At 49.8% G+C, this 24,471-nt stretch overlaps 1 protein-coding gene across 3 annotated transcripts in view; it reads right to left on the minus strand.

Annotated features, from left to right (window-relative positions):
• The window catches only part of RBM25 (RNA binding motif protein 25), a 287,767-nt gene that overhangs the window by 46,494 nt on the left and 216,802 nt on the right, over nucleotides 1-24,471 (minus strand). For all 3 annotated transcript variants that reach the window (XM_029598715.1, XM_029598714.1, XM_029598713.1), the window contains exon 17: nucleotides 14,227-14,274. In XM_029598715.1, the coding sequence (XP_029454575.1) occupies nucleotides 14,227-14,274 (48 nt within the window). The remainder of the gene's footprint in view (nucleotides 1-14,226; nucleotides 14,275-24,471) is intronic.

Genomic DNA, 24,471 nt, shown 5'->3' on the forward strand with positions numbered 1-24,471 from the left:
GTTTTGGAGGTGTTGAGTGCAAGGTGGAGATTGGAGAGGAGTGAGTTGATGGAGGTCAGACAAGTTTCCCAGTACTGCAGGGTTTCGTTGAGGGATTTTCGAATGGGAATCAAAATTTGTACGTCATCTGCGTATAGGAAGAATTTCAGTCCTAGTTTAGAGAGTAAGTGGCAGAGTGGGAGTAAGTAAATATTGAAGAGGGTGGATGATAGGGAGGAGCCTTGTGGGACGCCCTGCGTGAGGGGAATGTGAGCGGATTCGAAGTCATCGAGTTTGATTAAGTACATTCTATGATCTAGGTATGAGGAGAACCACGATAGGGCTGTGTTTGATATGCCTATCTCGGATAAGCGTGATACTAGGATTTGATGGTTCACAGTATCAAATGCGGCTGAGATATCTAGGAGGGCAAGGATGTAGGATTGGCTGTGGTCCATGCCCTTAAGGATGGTATCTGTTATGGCGAGTAGGAGTTTTTCGGTGCTTCGGTCTTGGCGGAAGCCATATTGGGAAGGGTGTAAAATATTGTTTTCTTCTAGGAATTCTGTGAGTTGGGTGTTGACCACCTTCTCCATGATTTTGGAGATAAAAGGTAGATTCGATATGGGTCTGTAGTTTGCAGGATCATTGTGGTCAAGGGTGGGTTTTTTTAGTAGGGGCTTTACAATAGCAAGCTTAAGGGGGTCGGGAACTTTGCCGGTGGTGATGGAGCAATTTATAATGTCTGCTATTGGTTTTGCAATGGCGGTAGGAATGGTAAGAAGGATTTTTGATGGGATGGTGTCTGCGGTGTGGGTGGCTGGCCGCATCTTTTTTAGTATGGATTCAATTTCCTTCAAGGAGGTGAGGTCAAGGGAGCTGAGGGTACCTCTATTGTGGAAAGGTAGTGGGTCTGTAGGGGCAGGGTTGGATGGGAACCGAGTTAAGATTTTGGAGATTTTATTTTTAAAATAGTCGGCAAGCTTCTCACATTTCTCTAAGCTGTTTTCATCTTGGGGGGAGGGAAAGGGGGATTTTGTGAGATCTGAAACGAAGGAGAATAAGGCGTTGGGGTTGAAAGTGTAGTTATGGATTTTGGCTGCATAATAATCACGTTTGGCGAGGAGAATAGCTTGCCGGTATGTATGCAAAGTATGCTTGTAAGCCATATTGAGGGGGGTGTGGGTTGTTTACGCCAGGTGCGTTCCTTGGATCGGAGCTCTTGCTTTAGTGTTCTTAGTTCATTTGTGTACCATGGTTTTTTTTTTTTCAGTGCGTGTCGGTGTTATGGTTTTGTGGATGGTGGGGCAGAGGGCATTAGCGATGTCGGAGATGGACTTATCCCAGGACTGTAGAGCAGTATCTGGATTGGTGAGGTCGAGATATTCACTAATATTGTTGAATGCTAGGGAGAGTTGCTCAGAAGGACATGGTTTACGGAAGGAGATCGTTTTCTTTTTTAGTGGATTTGAGATCGGTGTGTTGGTGTTGATAGTAAGGTGGGCATTGATGAGAAAGTGGTCGGACCAGGGGATGGGGGTGGTGGTGGGTGCGTGTGGTACTATGATGTCTGTATTTACGAAAAGGAGGTCGAGTGTGTGACCAGCTTTGTGTGTAGGCTTGGAGATAAGTTGTCTGAAACCCAGGGCGTTTAAGGTGACGAGTAGGGTTTCACAGGCAGGCGTTGCGGGGAGAGTGTCAATATGGAGATTGAAGTCTCCGAGAATTACTGCGGGTATATCTGGTTTTATGTTTTCAGTGATGTATTCGATGAAGGGGGATGGGTCCTGTTCGAGTATTCCAGGAGGGGCGTAGATAAGGCATATCTGCAGGGATTTCGATTTAAGTAGGCCAATTTCAAGTCTTGGTGGGGGGGAGATGGTTTGTAGCTTAAGGTTGAGGTGTTTCTTGGTAGCTAGGAGTAAGCCTCCTCCTCTTTTTTTAGGCCTTGGGATTGAGAAAATGTCGTATGACTGTGTGGGGAGTTGGTTGATAAAAACATGGTCAGACTTTTTTAACCAGGATTCTGTGATCGCACAGATATCAGGGTTGGTGTCAGTGAGCAAATCTTGGAGTATGGGGGCTTTTTTAAGAATGGATTGTGCATTGAAGAGGGAGATGGCGAGCGTGGCTAGGCCTAGGAGTTGTGTGATGGGGGAAGTCATGATGGGGATTAGGGATTTTTGTTGGGTTAGGAGGTGAGGGTGTACTTGGCGTAGGATTCGCCGGTTGGGATGGTGTATGATAGGTATAGTAGGGAAACACATTTTTTTTGGGGGGGGGGGGAGTGAGGACAGGTGGAGAGGAGGACAAATTTTGAAGTGTTGGCACAGAATGCAATTAAACAAATTGTGAAATGTGGGCACAGAATGCAGATTGTGAAATGTGGGCACAGAATGCAATTAAACAGAGTGCAATTAAACAGAATGCAATTTTAAACAGTTTTACAGCAATTGAAGCAGGTTACTGGGGACATGGACAACTCTGAAGGGGTGTTGAAGGGTGTTGAAGGGGTGTTGAAGGGGTGTTGAAGGGCATCCTTGTGATACGCGTTTTGGAAGATGCGCGGCCGACCAGTTTCGGAGCTAGAGTTGTCTCCTGGCAGCTACAGCTGATGACACTCCTCTGGCCGCTGTGCGCACCAGATCGGAAGCAGCGTCCGCAAGGAATGATACTGCTGGTTCCATGGCCTCCCCAGGGGTGTTGTTCCTGGTCTGGGATAGGCAGGCACGTGTCACCACGGTGCAGCAGGCCGCTATTTGTAGAGACACAGCGGCGACGTCAAAGGACTGTTTAAGGATGGATTCCAGATGCCGGTCCTGAGCATCTTTGAGCGCTGCTCCTCCCTCCACTGGGATAGTAGTGTGCTTCGAGATCACACAGACCATGGCATCCACTTTTGGGCATGTCAGAAGGTCCTTGGCCGCCGGGTCCAGGGGGTACATGGCTGTCATAGCTCATCCCCCTTTGAATGTGAATTCTGGAGCACTCCATTCCAGGTCTATTAGTTGCTGGGCGGCTTGTAAGAGGGAAGTGGTGAGAAGTTTGGCGGAGTCCCTCTAGCGGGGGGTTCGCCTTAGGGTCCCCTGAAGCACCTGCGTCCGGGATTTATTTAATTTTATTTATTTAGTGATTTTTTATATACCGCGGCACGTAAGAAACATCACCTCGGTTTACAATAAACAATAAATTAGCAACAGGCTTTACAGACATTATAAGAATCATATAAGAACAATTTAAGAACAAAAACATAATATAAATGAATAACGAAACCAGTTAAGAACACTAGCGAGCTAGAACACTAGGGATAGCGAGCTCCTTCAGACTGTGGGTGACCAGGTCTGGGAGCTCGTCCTTGGTGAAGAAGCGTCTCATGGTTCGGTGAGGTTCTGTCCCCGGGGGGAGTTCCCCTCCCTCTAGGGTTTCTGTTTCCTCTTCAGAGTTGTCCATGTCCCCATAGGTAGGGCTTCTGGGCGGTGGAAACATTTGTCTAGGCCTAGAGAGTCCTGTGGCATAAGGGTCTTCTGGTGAAGACTGTGGCTGTCTAGACTGAGGCTCCGTCTGCATATGGACGAAGGTGTGTCCATATGTGGAATTGAAGAATTCCACCCATGAGATAGATGCTGGGTGAAAGCTAAGGGGCGCTGAGTCCCTGGGAGTCCCCATCTGAGGGGGTGTCCCGCTGGCATTTGCAAGGTCCGGGGTACTCACTGAGGAGTTAGTACTCGGTCCTGGGTGGGACTGGCCCTGGCCTGGATCTCCCAGGACCTCCTCGCACTGGGAGCACAGGGCGTTGGCCTCTTCGCTTTGTGCAGCTCTGAAATGGCATGCTGGGTAGAGGCCTTGGGCCTTGAGCTCCGTTCCCGGTGGTACCATGGTTGTAGGTGCATCTAAAATGTGCGTGCGGGTTGTGCGCGTAGATGTGCGTCTAAGTCGCTGATATGCGCTCAGGCCGATAGGCGCGTATAACTTATGCGCACGGCTCTTGTGCGTGTACTTTATGCGCACGTGTATTTTTGTGCGCCCAGATCGAGATGGCAGACAGGGCGGCGAATAGGGTCAATATGGCGACCACTGCGGAGGGTCTCCACGTGGGAGGACCCTTGAAACTAACCGGGGCCTGGCCCTGCTAGGGCGGATCAACCCGGTAGCACAGGTCCCGGCCGGCGACCTGTGCGATTCCTCGAACCTCGGACACCAGAGTCTATGCTGAAGATTTCTACCTTACCTTATCTGCGGCGCTTCTCGGTTTCGTCCCAGGAAGTCTCCGGCTGTGGGGGGAGAGGGCAAATACCTTCACTGCTGCGCTCGAGGGTGCACCCGCTGCCTCTCAGCCACGCCCGAGATCGGGGGCTAGGTCCTCGCCGCGATTCGGCCTCCGGACCGAGGCTCACCTCCGAGGGACCACGGAAATCATCTCGGGAATTCTCAACTGGGAGAGGGACCCGAGGGTATCACCGCAGGAGATCGGGGCTTGTCTTCAGAGGTAAGTTTTCTTCGAATTTGGGTTTTCTCCGTTGAATTTTGTTCTAACGCTGTGAGAGCGTGCAGATAGTCCCTAACTGCTATGGAGACGGAAAATACTGAAGAGCTGCACTTCCTGCAGGGGTATATGTACTAGGGGCTGACGTCAGATTGAAATCTGATCTGTCTCCAACTGCTACGACGAGTACACTATACCCATTGGTCCTGAGTCTATCTGCTACACGCTAGGAAATGCAGAATTTGCCAACCTTTCACACATCAAGAGCCACAAAAGCAGAATTCACATAGGCAGAGAGCCACCAAGCCTTTCACGAGCAGGAGAGAAATGACAATCCCCTACACCCCCCCTACACACACACACATGAAAGAAAAGGCCAGCTCTCTCTGAGACAAAGACACACTTAAGCTCTCTGATACACACACTGACAAAGACAAATTTTCTGTCACAAAGACACACAAAAACACACTGACAATACACTCAAAAACATACTCTGACACTAAGACACATATATACACTTTCTCTAACAGGACACCCAAAGACACCAATACAAAGACCTCCAAACACAAAGCCACCCACATTCTCTGATACAAAACCACAAATACACACTCTGACACAAAGACATACACATACTTTCTCTGACACACAAAAACAATGACATAAAACTCACACACATATACTCTGATACACACTGACAAACTCTCGCTGACACAAAGACAAGCACATTGGAAAAGACAGACTAACACAAACACTCTCTCTGACACACTTTGACACAAAGGCACACACACACACACTCTTCTCTGACACAAACATACTCTCTAACATAAAGAGACAAACATTTTGCTATTGTGCTACTGACCTTTTGCTCATTCAGTGACTGCCTCTCTCCCTGCCCCAGTAATGCTGTATTGCATAACGTTCTTGCTTGCTGCCAGCCCTTTCAAAGCCTACAGAAGCCCTTTCCCTTCCCCGTTCTCACCACTTCTGACACCCACCACTCTCCAGAAGACTCAATGATGTCATAACCAGTGCATAAAGCTCACGAGACGCCATTTGGCTACCTTTGTGCTAGGTGAATACCTCATACATACATGTAGAGCACACAGACCCTCACTAATTACAGAAAAAAATGACCATAAAGTAGAAATTGAAAGATGCAGACAAAAACTAAAATGGAAACTGCAATAAGCCCAACTGTATCATGCAGTACAAAGAAAAAAAAAATCATCACCATTCCTCAAAGAACACCAAATAAAATCAAGAAAAATAAAACATTCATAATAGTAAAATTATACTCATAAAAAGAAAATAGTACCAAAAAGCTGACAAATAAAATACGCAATAATTAAAAATTCAAACTTAATATTTCCCCAAACACAAAATATTTCAAAACAGCAGTCACATCAACAACACAAAAATTAAAACAAGTAAAATTAAAAATCTCCTGCTCTCCATATCTGGGATTTTTTGATGGCCAGTCACCCTGAGATTGTTGTGGATTGGGGAGGCACAAATTTTATCCTCTCTCTGTCTCTCACTTGCTAATTATCTCAAACATTCCCCACATGCTCTCACATATATGCAGGCAAGAGCGCACACACACACACACACACACACACACACACAGGCAAGCACGCACACACAGGCAAGGGCACAGACACACAGGCACTCTCAGAGACAAGCAGCACTCCCTCACCCACACAGGCAATCAGGCACTCTCTCAGACCCTCACACAGAGGCAAGCACTCTCTCTTCAGCCACCATGAGATGGGCTCTAAGGCAGCCTACTCTTCTTACACAGAAGCCTGACAAGACCTCATCATACACTTCTGCCACAGTGGCCTAGACTTCTTCTTTGGCTGCTATATGATGTACTCCGTGATGGCCCAGCCAGACCTCGTTATTGGCCACTGTAGGATGGGCTCAGTTCTTTTTTCAGCAAACGCGAGATGGATTCCATGGTGGCTTGGGCTTCTTTTGCGGCAACCACAGGATGGGTTCCATGACTGTCTGGGCTTCTTTGGCCACAGGTTAGGGTCTGCAGCGGCCAGCTGGATCTCATTTTCGGCCATCATTCTGGGGGAGAATGTAAACACTGCCACCAGGTCCTGCATGCTGCGATCCTCTCCCTACTCAGGAGCAGCTTTTGGGGCAGAAGTTGTAAACTTATTTCCACCCATTAGTCGGCTGTCAAGAATGGGGAGGATCCCAGTGTGCAGCAGACTGAGGAGACGGTCAGCAGTACAGGATGGATTTCTCTTGCAAGCCGCAGCTTGTGCACCAAAGAAATGCATGTGGCTAGTGAGACATTGATTGGTCACCCTGTTCTAAGGGTCTATTTCAGGTTTAAGAATCAATATTGTAGCATTCAGAGTCTGGAAGAGCACAGCCCCCAAAAACTGTATTAAAAATGTGAGTAGTTCTAGGTACAAGTATGGAAGAAAATTCCCTGTAATATTGTAATACGGGGCATTTTCCTCTGGATTTTTTCCAATACACAATTAATCTATCTTTTTGACAGCATTACAAATTTAAGTCTAAATGGAACCATACATGCTCATGAGATCTATGGTTTGTAGATAAGCAAATGAGATAGATGTATTTCTGAAACCACGCATATGCTAAAAGTTAACATGCAGGAAGATCATTACCAAAGTACTTTCAAATGTTCAGCCATGATTTTTTTTTTTTTTTTTAAAGCAAAATCAAGACCTTTATGCTGTTTAGAACAACTCACACCCAATGGAGAAATTACTTACGTGATAATTTTGTTTTCCTTAGTGTAGACAGATGGACTCAGGACCAATTGGTTATGCTCCCCTGCCAGCAGATGGAGACTGAGTCAAATTTCAAAGCTGACGTCACCCTAGATACACCCCTTCAGTGACCTCAGCCCTTCAATATTCTCTTCAAAAGCTACTGTGGACATACTATTGAAAAAAATTGATTTAAAATATGAATAAAATATGATTTAAAATGGATAACTAACTGTACTCAACCAAACACTGAACCCCAGTAAGAATATAGATACCCTGATCTAGGGATTGGATGACTGTTTACCCATAATCTCTTGGAATCAATATCCACTCCATGGGCAGCTGTGGGCGGGAATCAATATCCATTCTTGGGCAGCCGTGGGCGGGATGCTGGGTGTCTGCCTACACTAAGGAAAACGAAATTATCAGGTAAGTAATCTCTCAATTTCCTAGCATGTAACCAGATGGACTCAAAACCAATGGGATGTACAAAAGTTACTCCCGATTGAAACAGGAGGCTGCCCACGGTCTGGTTAAAACCGCCCAGGCGATAGAACTTGGAGAAGGTGTGCAAGGAGGACCATGTTGCCGCTTGGCAGATATCGACAGGAGATAGCAGTCTAGCTTCCGCCCATGAGACCACGTAACCCATAGTGGAATGAGCTTTAACCTGAGAAGGTAATGGTTTTCCTGCCTCCAGATAGGCTCCCATGACCACCTCCTTAATCCAGCGAGGTATGGTAGCCCACGAAGCTGGCTCACCCCACTTCCTTCCACCGTGAAGGACAAACACGCAGTCCATCTTTCGGATTAGTTCTGAAACTTCCAGATACCACACCAAAAGTCTACTGACGTTCAAATGAAGGAGGCGGCAGTATTCTTCCACGTCCTTGCACTTATCTAGAGATGGCAATGAAATGGACTGATTCAAATGAAAGTTTGAGCAAGAAGAATGGAAGGGTATGAAGCTATAATGCTCCTGGAGTCATCCGGGGGAACGATTCCCAACACAATGCCTGTAATTCAGAGCCGCGATGTGCTGAGCACATAGCCACCAGGAACACCGTTTTCAAGGTTAATAAATGCAAGGAAAGAGTGCACAGCGGCTGAAAGGAGGGCCCTGCCAAAAATTCTAATACCAGATTAAGATTCCACAAGGAAACTGGCCAACGTAGAGGTGGCTGGAGGTGCTTCACCCCTTTCAGAAAATGGGCCACGTCTGGATAAGCTAACAGCCGGGTTCCGTTCACCTTGCCTCTGAAATAGGAGAGACTGCTACCTGGACCATCAAGGAGTTAAGGGTCAAATCTTTATTCAAGCCGTCCTGCAAAAATTCCAGAATTAGTAGGATTCTGACCGCCCAAGGGGGGACACTGACCGCCCAAGGGGGGACACTCGCACCAGGCCTCAAATACTCTCCAGATCTGCACATACACTTGGGACGTAGAGAACTTCAGAGTGCGGAGAAAGATGGCAATTACACATCCACAGAATATCCTCGCTTCATCAGGCAAGCCCTCTCAAGGGTTACACCGTAAGACAGAATCGAGTCGAATCCTCGTGAAGGACTGGTCCCTGCTGTAGCAAGTCCCTGTGCTGTGGGAAGCACAGGGGGTTTCTCCACCAGGTGTCTCCGCATGTCCGCATACCATAGACACTTGGGCCAAGCTGGAGCTACTAGTAGGACTAATCCCCCGTGGTGCTCGATTCTGCAAATGATCCTGCCCAGAAAGGGCCACAGAGGGAAGGTGAATAGCAGCTCCACTTCTGGCCAGGTCTGAATGAGAGCATAGATCCCCAGGATCCACTGATCTCTTCTGCAACAGAAGAATCGGGGAACCTTCACATTGTGATATGTGGCCAGCAGGTTGATGGATGGGAGACCCCAGCGATCTACTACCAGCTGACAGGCTTTGGCAGACAACGCCCACGCTCCTGGATTCAGACTCTCCCTCTCTTTTCCTGCAATGTGGGAGGCTGAGATCATCTGTAGATGTAGTTCCATCCATTCCATAAGGAGATCTATCTCCTGTGACACTTGCTGGCTCTTGGTTCCACCCTGACAGTTGGTGTAGTCTACAGTCGTTGCATTGTCCGATATTACATGGACTGCTTGACCCTGGAGTCTGTGGCTGAATTGTAGACATGCCAATCTGACTACCTGGGCTACCAGGTAGTAAGATTGGAGGATGGTGTCTCTAATGATGAAATCAGGTAATGATTGAGTGGCATATATAAAGCAAGAGGAAGAGGTACCATGTTATACGTTCAACACGTGAAGCTTGTTGGTTCCGGTTGGATTGTGAGTATACTGAGGGGACATGAGGGATAATGGAATTGTCGAGTATATGGATAGAAGTTTGCTTTAGTTCATTTATTTGCCTGTTTGGTTTTAGATAAACAGATTGAAAATATGGAGTATAAGCTATAACATTGAGGAATGTGGTTAAAAGCGATATCTGGGAGTATACGTGATTCGTGATTAGAAGTAGAGGTCAGTATTGGGCAATTTATAATAACGGGAGGTATTGTACATTCAACGCTATCATGGCGGTTGATTTGATATTTGTGTTTGGTGGTAGGTGTGGAGAGCGGACACCTTTGATATTATCAGATTGATGAGTCCCTGAGGAAGCCCCAGGTGTGGGGTCAAACAAAGATCTTTGTCTGACCAGGAGGAATTTGATCGCCCTTCGTGATGAATATTAGAGGTGAAATTTGAGTTGGGATATCCGGACATGCGTTTCGGATGTGTTTACAAGTGGGAAGTTCAGATATAATCGCTTATTGAGATCAATTACTATAAAACATTGAAACAGACTGAGATAAAAATAGTACTCTATATAAAAACAGTATTTAAAGTGTATTGATGATCACAATGTTTACAGGTGCTATTGGTTTTTAAGGTGGTATGAATGTGTGAGTGAGTGCCATGATTAGATAGCTTTTAATTGTTTAGATAGGATGTTCTATACTTGAAGATAAAATAGAGTTGATACATATTGTGTATTTAAAATTGTTTGTACATTGATTCTCTGTGTATGAGTAGTGCTTAGAAGAATAGAGAACTATTATATCCCTGTGTGTTTTTTCTACCTGGGCTACCAGGCAGTTGATGTTCCAGAGGACCTCTTCCTTGGTCCAATGTCCCTGGGCTGTCAGTTCCTGACAGTGAGCCCCCCCCCAGCCCCAGAGGCTGGCGTCTCTTGTGAGGATCAGCCAGTTCAGAGAGGAGAGGGGGTACACCCCTGCTCAGATGAGCTTCCTGTAGCCACCACTGGAGCCGACAGCATACTCTCATCAGTAAGTGAAGGTGAATCGAATAGTCTTGAGACTGCCTGTTCCAACGTGACAGTAGTGAGCACTGAAGTGGTTGCATTGTGCCCTCGCCCACAGCACTACCTCTGTGGTTGCTGACATCAAACCAAGAACTTGGAGATGGCGCCACACAATCGGGCATATCATGCTCATTAACTGACACACTTGGGACATCAACTTCCTTATCTGCATTGTCGGAAGGAAGATCTTGCCCTGCTTGGTGTCAAACCAGACTCCCAGACATTCCAAGGAATAGGAGGACTTGAGACTGCTTTTGTCCAGGTTTACGACCCAACCGAGTTTCTGAAGCAAGGAGGTCATCCTGTTGGTCACCTGGAGACTCTCTTCAACGGACTTGGCCTGGATCAACCAGATGTCCAAATATGGGTGCACCAGGATTCCCTCTTTTCTAAATGGTGGCGCTACGACCACCATAATCTTGGAAAATGTTCTGGGGATCATGGCTAGGCCAAAAGGGCAGAGCCCGGAACTGATAATGGCGACCCAGTACCGCAAAGCAAAGGAAGCGTTAGTGTTCTTGACAGATTGGAACATGTAGGTAGGCCTCGGAAAGGTCCAACTGAGGTTAAGAACTCTCCCGATTGTACAGCCATTATCATGGAGCATAGGGTTTCCATGCAGAAATGATTCACATGTAGATGTCGGTTGACGTTCTTTAGGTCCAGGATGGGGCGAAAGGAACCTTCCCCTTCTTGGGTATGACAAAATAAATGGATTAACGTCCCATATTTTCCTGGGTTGCAGGTACTGGGATTATAGCCCTCATCCTGAGAAGCCTTAAAAGAGTAGTCTCTACTGCCTGCTTCTTGTGCTGGGAGTGGCAAGGAGACAACATGAATATGTCCCGAGGAGTGCTGTGAAATTCCAGTGCATATCCTTTTTGTATGATCTCCAGTACCCATTTGCTCGAAGTGATCTCGACCCACCTCTGGTAGAAGAGGGACCGTCGACCCCCTATCTTTTGCTCCGAGGGTGGGTCAGCAAATGTTTTGTGGATTTTGGACGAACCTGAACCCGAGCCTGCCCCTCTCTTGGGCTGTCTACTACGAAAGGACTGAGACCTCTGAAATGTCGAGTTTCTGTAGGGGCGAAAGCTTTGGGACCCCTCATAGGCAAGGTGTGCTGTGGCTGCTGCTTATCTTCTGGTAACCAGGGAACTGGAGACTCACCCCATTTAATGGCCAGCTTTTCCAACTCGCTTTAAAGGAGTGAGCCTTTAAAGGACATCTTTGTAAGATTTGCCTTGGAGATTGCATCTGCTGACCAATTCCGCAGCCATAGCTATCTTCTGGTTGCCACCACTGAGGCTACTCCTCTGGCCAAAGTACAGACTAGGTCTGAACCTGCATCAGCTAAAAAGGTGGTGGTAGGTTCCATAACCACTCTGGAATTCACCCCCGAGTCATCCACCTCCTGAGAGAGGAATAGGCAAAAACGAGCTACCAGGGCACAACAAGAAGCAATCTGTAAGGTCATCGCTACTGTGTCAAAGGCCTGTTTAAGGATGGACTCCATCTGTCTATCGTGTGCATCCTTTAAGGCTGCTCCTCCCTCCACTGGGATAGTTGTTCGCTTAGAGACAGCACACATAAGCACATCCACTTTAGGGAAATGCAAACGCTCTCTCATCGCCAGATTCAGTGGGTATAGAGCTTCTAACGCTTGTCCACCTTTAAAACTTGCTTCTGGAGCATCCCATTCTAGGTCAATCAACTCCTGGATGGCTTCCAGTACTAGAAAGTAGCAACAGGCTTTCTGTAGGGAAATCAGAATGGGGCTGTTCTTTGGTTACGTCAGAGTCCACCCCAGGAACTCCCAGCATTTTCAGGGTTTGGGAAACTAGGGCCTGCAATTCGTCTCTATGGAAAACCGTAACATGGTCCGATACGGTTCTAAACCAGGTGGAATTTCCCCATCTTCCAAGGAATCTGCATCTTCTTCATCCATGCCATCTGGGTCCCTGCCAGGAATACCTTTGGTGAAGCGAGACATGCCTTGAGTTCTGCCGATAGGACTGGGAGAGAGAGGTCTTACCAGCTGAGGTTCCGTCCGTACAGGGGCGAGTGAGGTACCAGATTGCGCCTGTACAAAGGCTTGAAGGCCCTGGAAAAATACCACCCAAGAGAAGGCAGCTGGGTCCATGCCTAGCCCAGGATGTACTGGGGTAGGTGCCATTGAATTTCCCTCTCCCATGGATGACCCAGTCCCAGGGGTACTCAGTTCCAGGGTACTTCCAGTTAAGGCTGTGGCTAACCTATCCTCTGAATGGGAGGAGCCAGGCTTAAAGTCTGGGGAGGCCAACTCTCCCTGGGCTTCCTCAAAGTGCTGACATTAAGTTGGAATCCTGGTCAGACTGTGAAGCCCCTAATATGACAAGCAGCACAGAGAGAAAGGCGCTTATGTTTCTTGGCCACTGGAGCCATTTTCGGCAGTAACTGTGTTGTCGGCTTGTGCTTAAAATTTTATGCGCACAGATTTTGGGCGCCCAGGCGGGATGCAGCGATATGTGCACACAGCCTGTGCGCCCGGCTTTACCGGTACTCTGCACTTAGTAGTCTGTGCATGTACTGATGTTCCATGGAGGGCAATATGGCACGCACAAAGACGCATGCAAGATGGCGTCGCCATGGCCTACCACGTTTCCTGAAAGGAGTCAAACACATTCGTCCGCCACTGAAGTGGCCCATACCTCTGTGGAGGTATGGGCCACTTCAGTGGCGGACGAATGTGTTTGACTCCTTTCAGGAAACGTGGTAGGCCATGGCGACGCCATCTTGCATGCGTCTTTGTGCGTGCCATATTGCCCTCCATGGAACATCAGTACATGCACAGACTACTAAGTGCAGAGTACCTTGGTCGGCAAGTGGAGCTAGGCCCCACTTGCCGACCAAGCCTCAAGTGGGGCCTAGCTCAACTCGCTTGGAAGCCCATGTGCCCTTACCCAAATGGGATCAAGAAAGACCTCGGTATGGCGCGCCAAGCTAGTAGACTGGAAGAAGGATGCTGGGCTTGATGGACTCTTGGTCTGACCTAGTATGGCATGTTCTTATGCAGGAGAGTGGGGCTCAATTTTTTCTCCAATTTAAACATAGAATTTCTCCTTCCAAAAAGTACAACAATCCCCATAGGGAGAGGTACATCCACCATCTGTTAGAGAAAGAGAAATAATGAAGGGCTGAAGTCACTGCAGGGGTGTATCTATGGTGACGTCAGCTTTGAAATCTGACTCCGTCTCCATCTGCTGGCAGGGGAGCATAACTCATTGGTCCTGAGTCCATCTGGCTACACGCTAGAAAAGTCACATTTTCTGTGGTATCACTCGTAGTGCAATTTATATTTGCAAACACTAGACCAATATTTCTAGAGCAATTTGAACCAATAAATTCTGACTTTTGATGGATAAAGGCAAATATTTTCCCTTAACATTCGTTCCTTATGTTAAACTTTGTTATGTTAAACTTTATGTTAATCGTATGCTTTTGCTCTCAACTCTCCCACTCTGTAAATCCCTGTTCATTGTAACTTTATCTTCCTAGTTAATTGGTTACCCCTTGTTTCACTGTAAACCGGTACGATAAGACACTAGTCTTGAGTATCGGTATATCAAAAGAATTTAAATAAATAAAATAAATTAACATTAGTTTTCCATTATTTTGTAAAACAACTTACCATGGCAACATCATCTAATATGCTCTGTGGCGAGCTATGCGCCATAACCTATAGGAAAAATAATTTACTTTTAAAGAAAGCAATCAAAATGACGGTAAAACACCAACACTAGAAAACTATAAAATAAAAAATTTAAACTACTGCATTAAAAAAGACACAGTGACAAGTATGCCAGCATAAATCATCAGCAGCAGTTTGCTTACAAAAAACTACTAGTGCTTCAAACTAATCTTTTCAATTTAAAATCTCCTGTTCTGCAGAGCGAGTTATAGTGAATGGCTAAAAAGCCTGAATTAGAAAAGCAAATTACTTTTTTGAATCAACTTTAGCACATGCATTGGTTTAGTCACTGCTGACTGAACACTAAATCTGAATTCACAAATTAAATTCAAGTTTTTCTAGGTTTCATCCAGTATTAAAGTAAGATGAGTTTTTGGGGGTTCAACCTTTCCATATTAACTCCTCCAGATGGCATTTTAATATGAGGCAAAACCTTAGTGCAACTGTTTGTCCAGCAATGTTGAGATTACTTACCTGATAATCTCCTTTTCCTTAGTATATGCAGATGGACTCAAAACAAGTGGGTATAGTGTGCTCGTGCTAGCAGTTGGAGACAGATCTGACGTCAGCACGGGTACATATACCCCCACAGGAAGTAAAGCAATTCGGTAATCTTCCTTGCAAAGCTGTTATAGCTATATGAGTACTGACCGATCGATTAATTAAACAGGATTACCCTGACCGGTTGATAGTAGCTGGAGACCGCCAGGATTCTCAACCGGAAGGCGTAGACACCCGGCAGGGTGGATGCCCTATGTAGTAAAACATGGCTTACCTTGAGCCTGTGAAATCCCATGTATACCAGCAGCCGGGCGGGATGCTGAGTCCATCTGCATACACTAAGGAAAAGGAGATTATCAGGTAAGTAATCTTAACATTTCCTAGCATGTAGCAGATGGACTCAAAACAAGTGGGATGTACAAAAGCTACTCCTGGACTGGGCGGGAGGCTGCCCGAGGTCCGTGCAGGATTGCCCTCGCGAATGCGGTGTCCTCCCTGGCCTGGACATCCAGATGGTAGAATCTGGAGAAGGTATGGAGGGAGGACCACGTCGCCGCCTTACAGATCTCAGCAGGCGACAGCATCCGAGTTTCTGCCCAAGAGGCCGCTTGCGCTCTGGTAGAGTGAGCCTTGACCTGTAGAGGTGGTGATTTTCCCGTGTCTACGTAGGCCGCCTTGATAACTTCTTTGACCCAGCGGGCGATAGTTGCCCGTGTGGCCGCTTCCCCTTGCTTCTTCCCGCTGTGTAGAACGAACAGATGGTCCGTCTTTCTTTTGCTTCGGACACTTCCAGGTATCTGGACAGTAGCCTGCCGATGTCGAGATGGTGTAGAATTCGACCTTCTTCTGACTTCTTCAAACCTTCTGTGGTAGGTAAAGAGATGGTTTGGTTGAGGTGGAAGTGCGAGACTACTTTGGGTAAGAAGGAAGGGACTGTGCGAAGATGGATGGCTTCTGGCGTGATTCGGAGAAACGGATCACGGCAAGACAGTGCTTGTAGCTCTGAGACGCGGCGTGCGGAGCAAACAGCCAGCAGGAACACCATCTTCAAGGTTAACAAACGGAGGGTTAGGCCTCGAAGTGGACAGAAGGCGTGTCCCGCTAGAAAGTCCAAAACTAGGTTGAGGTTCCACAGAGGTATGGGCCACTTCAGTGGCGGACGAATGTGTTTGACTCCTTTCAGGAAACGTGAAACGTCTGGGTGTGTGGCGATGCTATTGCCGGCACTCCGTGGACCGTAGCAGGAAAGTGCTGCCACTTGGACCTTGATGGAATTGAGGGACAAACCCTTCTGAAGACCATCTTGCAGGAAGTCCAAAATGATAGGAATCTTAGCGGCATGTGGATTGGTGCTATGAGCTTTGCACCAAGCTTCAAATACTCTCCAGATCCTAATATAAGTTAGCGATGTGGAGAACTTGCGTGCTCTGAGGAGTGTATCTATTACCGGTCCTGAATATCCTCGTGTCTTCAGTCTAGCCCTCTCAATGGCCAGACCGTAAGAGAGAATTGAGCAGGATCCTCGTGGAGTATGGGACCTTGTCGCAGCAGGTCCCTGTGCGGAGGCAGGAGTAGTGAAGTCCCTGCCAGTAGTCTTCTCATGTCTGCGTACCAGGGTCTTCTTGGCCAGTCCGGGGCCACTAGAAGAACTAGGCCTCTGTGCTGCTGAACCCTGTGTATAATGGTGCCCAGCAGGGGCCATGGCGGAAAGGCGTACAGCAGGATCCCCTGGGGCCATGGTTGTACCAGTGCATCAATCCCCTGAGACAGAGGATCCCGCCTGTGGCTGAAATATCTGGGTACTTGAGCGTTGGACCTGTCCGCTAGTAGGTCCATGCCCGGGGTCCCCCACCGATTCACAATCATCTGGAACGCTGTGGGTGACAGTTGCCAATCCCCGGGATGTAGGCTTTCTCTGCTGAGGAAGTCCGTCGCGGTGTTGTCCTTCCCGGCGATGTGGACGGCGGAGATGTCCTGGAGAATTGCTTCTGCCCAAGTCATCAGGGGAGTTATTTCTAGGGATACCTGTTGGCTTCTGGTTCCGCCCTGTCGGTTGATGTATGCCACCGTGGTGGCATTGTCTGACATCACTCTGACTGCTCGGTGTCGCAGTCTGTGGGCAAATCGTAGGCACGCTAGCCTGACTGCCCGTGCCTCTAGTCGGTTGATGTTCCATCCCGACTCTTCTCTGCTCCACCGCCCTTGGGCGGTGAGTCCTTCGCAATGTGCGCCCCAGCCGCTCAGGCTGGCGTCTGTTGTGAGCAGGGTCCAGGTCGGAGAGGACATCCTGGACCCCCGGCTTATGTGGCTTTGCTGCAGCCACCATTGCAGCTGATTCCGCACCCTAGCTGGTATAGGTAGGTGTACGGTGTAAGTTTGTGATCGCGGGCTCCACCGGGATAAGAGGGCGCGTTGTAATGGTCTCATATGCGCCCGTGCCCATGGTATCACCTCCAGCGTGGATGCCATCAGGCCGAGGACTTGTAGGTAATCCCACGCTGTGGGCCGGACGGCGTGCAGCAGAGCCTGCAGCCGATTCTTGAGCTTTTCTCTTCTTTTGGGAGTCAGGCTGACTGTCTGCCTGAGTATCGAATAGGACTCCTAGGTATTCCCTCGACTGAGATGGCTGTAGGGAACTCTTGCTTAAGTTTACTACCCATCCTAGGCTCTCTAGGAGAGCAATCACTCGGCTGGTTGCCCGATGGCTTTCTTCTGGCGATTTTGCCCTGATCAACCAATCGTCCAGGTAGGGATGGACGAGAATTCCCTCCTTCCTGAGGGCCGCCGCCACTACTACTATGACCTTGGCAAAGATCCGTGGCACTGTGGCTAACCCGAAGGGTAACGCCCGAAACTGAAAGTGTTGGTCCAAGACTTTGAAACGTAGGTAGCGCTGATGATCCCGATGGATTGGGATATGCAGGTAGGCTTCTGACAGGTCTAGGGATGTGAAATTCCCCTGGCTGTACTGAATTTTTGACAGATCGCAGAGTTTCCAGGCGAAAGCTGGGTACCCGTAGGTAGCGGTTGACTGACTTGAGGTCTAGGACGGGCCGGAAAGTGCCCTCCTTCTTGGGCACTATGAAATAAATGGAATAATGCCCAGAATTTATCTCCCCTGCAGGCACTGGAATTATGGCCTTGAGGGAGAGAAGCCTCTGTAAGGTAACATCTAGCGCCGTCCTCTTGAGGGGTGAACAAGGCGATTCTACAAACTTGTCTGGCAGGAGCCGAAGAAAGTCCAGGTAGTACCCCTCTCGGATGATGGTGAGAACCCACTGGTCCGAGGTAATCTCGGCCCACCTGCGGTAAAAGAGGGTCAGCCTGCCCCCTATGGCTGCTACCCCCGGATGGGCTGGCTGATTGTCATTGTGGGGTACGGCCGGGGCCGGAACCCGAGCCGGCTCCCCTCTTATTGTGCTTAGGCCGAAAGGACTGGTTCCTGGCCTGCGACCGAGGTGCCTGTTAGCGAGTCCCGTAAGGGTTGAAGCGCTGAGAGGTTCTACCTCTGGGTGGTCTAGAAGACGGGCGCTGCCTCCTGCATGGCCTGTCTTCTGGTAGACGAGGTAAAGGAGAGGCGCCCCATTTATTGGCCAGCTTCTCCAGGTCGCTGCCGAACAGGAGAGATCCCTCGAAGGGCATTCTTGTGAGACGTGTCTTGGAAGAGGAGTCGGCCGACCAGTTACGTAGCCAGAGCTGCCTCCTGGCTGCCACTGAGGATGACACTCCCTTGGCTGCCATACGGACGAGTTCGGAGTCTGCGTCAGTAAGGAATGAGAGAGCTGATTCCATCCCTTCTCCCGGGGCGTTGTTCCGAGCCTGAGATAAGCAGGAACGCGTCACCACCGTGCAGCAAGTCACAATTCGTAGGGACATGGCTGCCACCTCAAAGGCCTGCCTCAGGATGGCGTCCATACTCCGGTCATGTGTATCCTTGAGGGCCGTCCCTCCTTCCACCGGGATGGTGGTGCGCTTCACAATTGCGCTGACTATGGCGTCTACCTGAGGGCACGCCAACATGTCCTTAGTTGCCGGGGCTAAGGGGTACATGCCAGCCAAGGCCCGACCCCCCTCAAATGGAGCCTCCAGTGCAGCCCATTCCAGATCGATTAGCTGCTGTGCCACTTGTAGGAGGGGAAAGTGGTGAGAAGTTTGGCGCAGGCCCTCTAACAGGGGGTTCACTCTAGGTTCCTCTGGGGTGTCATGGCCCGGAAGGGCCAGTTCCGACAGGCATTGCGAGATCAGGTCTGGAAGATCCACTCTGGGAAAGAAGCGCCGCATGGTCCGATAAGGTTCTACCCCCGAGGGAAGCTCTCCCTCCTCGGGGGGCTCATCTTCTTCTGCCGGGTAGTCTGAATCCCCACAATTGAGGCTATCAGGTGGCGAGTGGCCGCGCCTAGGCCGCGAGGGTCCAGGGGCCGGGTCATTCTGGACGTACGGACCCGGTCGGGGAGCTGACTGCATTGTGACGAAGGTATGAATCCCTTTGAATAACTCCACCCAGGAGATCGAAGCCATATCTGGCCGCATGGGAACCAGGTCCCCCTGGTTCACTGGCTGCTCCCCGCTGCTTGCTGGCTCCGGAGTGTTCCCTGAGGTACCGGCAAGAATGCTGGGCTGTGACCGGCCCTGGCCCGGGACTCCCAGGGCCTCTTCACATTGGGTACATAGGGAGTCGGCATCCTCATTCTGTGTGGCCCTGAGGTTGCATGCAGAGCAGAGATTGATGCCTGATTCTGGAGGTGCCGGCACTGCTGAAGCCTGGTCACTCTTACGCTCCATGCCGCCGGTGAACTCAATAAGAGTCTGCGCTGTGCGCGAAAAGCAGGCGCCTGAAACCAGCGCTCAGCAACGTGCGCCTAAGAATGTGCGCCTACAGAAGGACGCTTATCTATGAACGTGCGCGTAGCAACGGACACCTATCGCCATGCGCGTAGCAACGGACGCCTATTGCCGTGCGCGTAACAATAGGCGGGACACTTCAGGTAGAAGATGATGGCGAGCAGGCAGAAGAAATGGTGGCCTACTTAACTGGCCGCCCCAGAGGCACACTCTGCTTCTCCTTGGATCCTCGGAGACCAACAAGTAAATATATACGTCTTACCTTGTCTTCGGCGCTTCCCGGCTGCAACCCAGGCGGTCTCCGGCTGCGGGGGGAGAGGGCGAGTACCTTCACCGCCGCGCTCAAGGAGGTGCACCCGCTGCCTCTAGGCCGTGCCCGAACTCGTCTCGCTTGGGGGCCAAGTTCACGCCGGGACCGAGGCTGCCTCTAGGCTGCGCCCGAGCCCTTCTCGCTCAGGGGCTGGGTCCCTGCCGCAAGTCGGCCACCGGACCGAGGCACTTACCTCCAAGGGACCACGGAAATCACCTCGGGAAACTCAACTGGGGGAGGGACCGACTGGTATCACCGCAGGAGTGCGGGGATCGCCGTTAGTAGATATCGTCTAGAAATTTTGTCGTTAGAATTTGGAAGAACGCTCAGCGAGCGTGAAGGAGCTCCAAACTGCTTTGGAGACGGAAATTACTGAATTGCTTTACTTCCTGTGGGGGTATATGTACCCGTGCTGACGTCAGATCAGTCTCCAACTGCTAGCACGAGCACACTATACCCACTTGTTTTGAGTCCATCTGCTACACGCTAGGAAATAGTAATTTTCCTTTCCTCTTTAGGCCTGAGAATATTAACTCTGGCCTGATAGAGAGGGGATCTGAATCTGGATACTCCAAACCATGTCACTACAACCTCAGCCACAGGGCTGGCTCCCAATCTTTTCAATTTCATTGTATTATTTTTTCAAGTCCTGTTCTTACTTTGCTGCAACATTAACTTTAAAAGCTCTATATTTTATTTAAAATAATTTGTTATCCACTCTCATAACAAAAAGGTTGAAGCAGAGTACATGGAAGACATATCATAAAAACAAAGTTCCAACAAAATACAGTATAATATATAGTAGACATAAATGCTTACACTCTGTAATTCATACAAACCAGTGCAGACTTAAGATATGGCTTAATGATTGAATGCCAGCACAAATAAGTATATTGTAAGTTGTTTTTAAATGTCTTCAGGCATACTATCTTCTGAAGCTGTTCTGGAAGTGGGTTCTAGAGTAACGGTCCAGCAATCGAGAAGGCTCTCTTTCTCGTGACGTCCAAATGCGCCATTTCTGCGGAAAGGACCTTTAACAGATTTTGTCTGCTAATCTTAAAGAATGTATGGGTTTATAAATCCGAACTGCATTAATCCAGAAATCATCATGCAAAATTCTGTGCATTACTGAAACCAATTTAAATTGAATAAGAAAATTATTCCTTACCTGCTAATTTTCGTTCCTGTAGTACTAAGGATCAGTCCAGACGGTGGGTTATGTTCCCCGTCCAGCAGATGGAGTCAGAGCAAACTTCGAAGGGTGCTGGCATATAAGCTGATGCACCCTCCCTAGATCCTCAGTATCGAGAATATCAAAGCCAAGCCAGAGCACTTGACAGACAAAGAAGGATGGATCAAGCATATTCGCAATTGAAAACTGTAGAAATCTAAACAATGCAACTTGCAAAGAGAACTGTCGAACCGCTATGAATAAACGAACAACAGAACAGAAAGAAGGCTGAACAGTAGGACAGGAGAGCGACCACACGAGCAGGTGTACCCCTAGATCCAAACAAGACCAGGGTGGGCGTCTGGACTGATCCTTAGTACTACAGGAACGAAAATTAGCAGGTAAGGAATAATTTTCTTTTCCCTGTACGTACCAGGATCAGTCCAGACTGTGGGATGTATCAAAGCTTCCCTACACCGGGTGGGTCCCTGAGAACCTTGCTCGAATTACCCTGTCCCCAAAGAAGCCTGAGTCAGATACCGGCAAGTGGAGCCGGTAATGTCTGGAGAATGTGTGCAGGGTCTTCCAAGTCGCTGCCCGACAGATTTCCTGAGCAGAGACGTACTGGTACTCCGCCCAGGACGTGGCTTGGGCGCGTAAGGAATGAGCCTTGATCCCTGTCGGGGGATCCCTACCGGTGGCGATATACGCCAATGCCACCGCTTTCTTGAGCCATCGCGCAATTGTAGTCTTAGATGCTTGTTGGCCTCTTATTTCCGGACCAGAGTACAAAGAGATGATCGGATACCCGGAAGTCGTTGGTCACCTCTAGTTAGTGTAGGAGGATGCGCTTTACGTCCAGGCGCCGGAGCGACTTGGGGGCATCCGCTGAGAAGGACGGTAGTTCCACCGTCTGATTCAAGGGAACGACGAGACCACCTTGGGCAGAAACGAAGGAACTGTCCGTATGGAGACTCCCGAGTCCGTGAACCGAAGGAAGGGTTCCCTGCAAGAGAGCGCCTGAAGCTCAGAAACACGTCGCGCTGAGGCTATGGCCACCAGGAAAATCGCTTTCAGAGTGATATCCTTGAGAGAGGCCTGACGTAGAGGTTCGAAGGGAGGCTCCGCGAGGACCCGAAGAACCAGATTGAGATTCCAGGAGGGGTAAGGGTGACGCACTGGCGGCCGCAGATGCTTGACCCCCTTGAGAAACCTTGAAATGTCCGGATGAGACGATGGATCTGGCCTTCCCGTGGCGCGAGCTAGAGAAGCCAGGGCAGAGACTTGCACTCGCAGTGAATTGTAGGAGAGACCTTTCTCCAGGCCCTCCTGGAGAAACGCCAGGATCTGCTGTGGCGAGGCCGTGGTCGTGTAGGCACCTTGTCCGGAGCACCAGACTTCAAACACCTTCCACACCCGCACGTAAGCGACCGATGTCGAGGTCTTACGCGTCTTGAGGAGGGTGTCTACAACGGGGACTGCGTAGCCCTTGCGCAGGAGACTCCGCCTCTCAAAAGCCCGGCCGCAAGACAGAAGCGTTCCGCCTGGTCCGAAAATACCGGACCCTGACGAAGCAGCCGAGGCAGGTGCGAGAGCCGAAGAGGACCGTCCACCACAATGTTGAGCAGGTCTGCGAACCACGGCCGCCGCGGCCACTCTGGAGCCACTAGGATTACTGTTCCGTGGTGAGTCTCTATCCTCCTTAGAACCTTGCCCACCAGAGGCCACGGGGGGGAAGACAAAGTAGGAGCAGGGGTGACCAGGGGAGAACTAGGGCGTCCACCCCTTCTGCGCCGTGCTCCCTTCTTCGACTGAAGAACTGGGGGGCTTTTGCGTTGGAGGACGTTGCCATGAGATCTATTGAGGGGGTCCCTCAGCGCCGGGTGATGAGCATCATCGCCTCGTCGGAGAGGGCCCATTCTCCGGGGTCCAATGTCTGACGACTCAGATAGTCCGCTTGAATGTTGTCCACCCTGGCGATGTGCGAGGCCGCCAGGCGGTCGAGAAAACGTTCCGCCCATGCAGCTTCGAGGGCCACTTGCCAGTTGATGTAGGCCACCGTGGTCGCATTGTCCAAGAGGACTCGAACCGCCTGACGTCTCAGCAGGGGCAAGAAATGTATGAGCGCCAGACGCACCGCTCTGGTCTCCAGGCGATTGATTGGCCAGGTCGCCTGTTCCTTTGTCCACTGCCCCTGAGCCGAACTCCGGTGGCAAACCGCCCCCCAACCGGTCAGACTGGCATCGGTAGTGACCACTACCCAATCCGGTGTCTCCAGAGGGCAACCTTGAGCCAAGTTCCTTGGATCAGGCCACCACCGCAAGCTGTTCCTGGCGGTCAGGGGGAGAGGGAGTACCGCCTGGTAATCCTGAGAGACTGGCTTCCACCGCGAGAGCAGGGCCATCTGCAAAGGCCTCAGGGTGCGCGAAGGCCCACGGTACTAGGTCTATTGCGAAAGCCATAGATCCCAGGATCTGAAGATAATCCCACGCCGTGTGAACCGGAAGAGACGCAAAACGAATGATCTGATCCCGAAGTAATTGGGCCTTGTCCGGACGAAGGAAGACCTTGCCCTGGGCCGTGTCGAAGCGTGCCCCCAGGAAGTCCAGTTGCTGAGAAGGTAGTAGACTGCTCTTGCTGAAGTTTACCACCCAGCTGAGGGACTGGAGGAAGCATACCACTCTGTTGACCGCCGCCTGCCCCTGTGAGAGGGTGTTTGCCCGAATGAGCCAATCGTCCAGGTAAGGATGGACCAGGATCCCTTCTTGTCGCAGTGCAGCAGCCACTACCACCATGACCTTGGTGAAAGTTCTGGGCGCGGTCGCCAGACCGAAGGGTAGGGCCTGGAACTGAAAGTGTTGACTCAAGATCTTGAAGCGAAGGAACTTCCGATGGGCCGGTAGAATCGGAATGTGCAGATAGGCCTCTGTCAGGTCCAAGGAGGCTAGGAACTCCCCCTGATGCATCGCCGCAATGACTGAGCGAAGCGTTTCCATGCGGAACCGGGATATTCGGAGCACCTTATTGACTTCCTTGAGGTCTAGAATGGGACGAAAGGAGCCGTCCTTCTTGGGAACCACGAAGTAAATCGAATAATGCCCCGAGCCCACCTCTCCGGAGGGTACGGGCAAGATGACTCAGAGGTCCAGAAGTCTGTCCAGCGTGCGCCATACCCCCAGGCGCTTGGGACTTGACCCACAGGGTGAGAAAATGAACCTGTCTCTGGGAAGACGCACAAACTCCAATGTGTAGCCGTGCCTTAGGATGTCCAGGACCCACTGGTCCATGGTGATGTTGGCCCACTCCTCGTAGAACAGAGCGATGCGACCTCCAATCCGAGGTAGCGAGGAGTGGGCTGGCC

The sequence above is a fragment of the Rhinatrema bivittatum genome, chromosome 4 (genome assembly GCF_901001135.1).
Source record: "Rhinatrema bivittatum chromosome 4, aRhiBiv1.1, whole genome shotgun sequence".
NCBI classification, from domain to species: Eukaryota; Metazoa; Chordata; class Amphibia; order Gymnophiona; family Rhinatrematidae; genus Rhinatrema; species Rhinatrema bivittatum.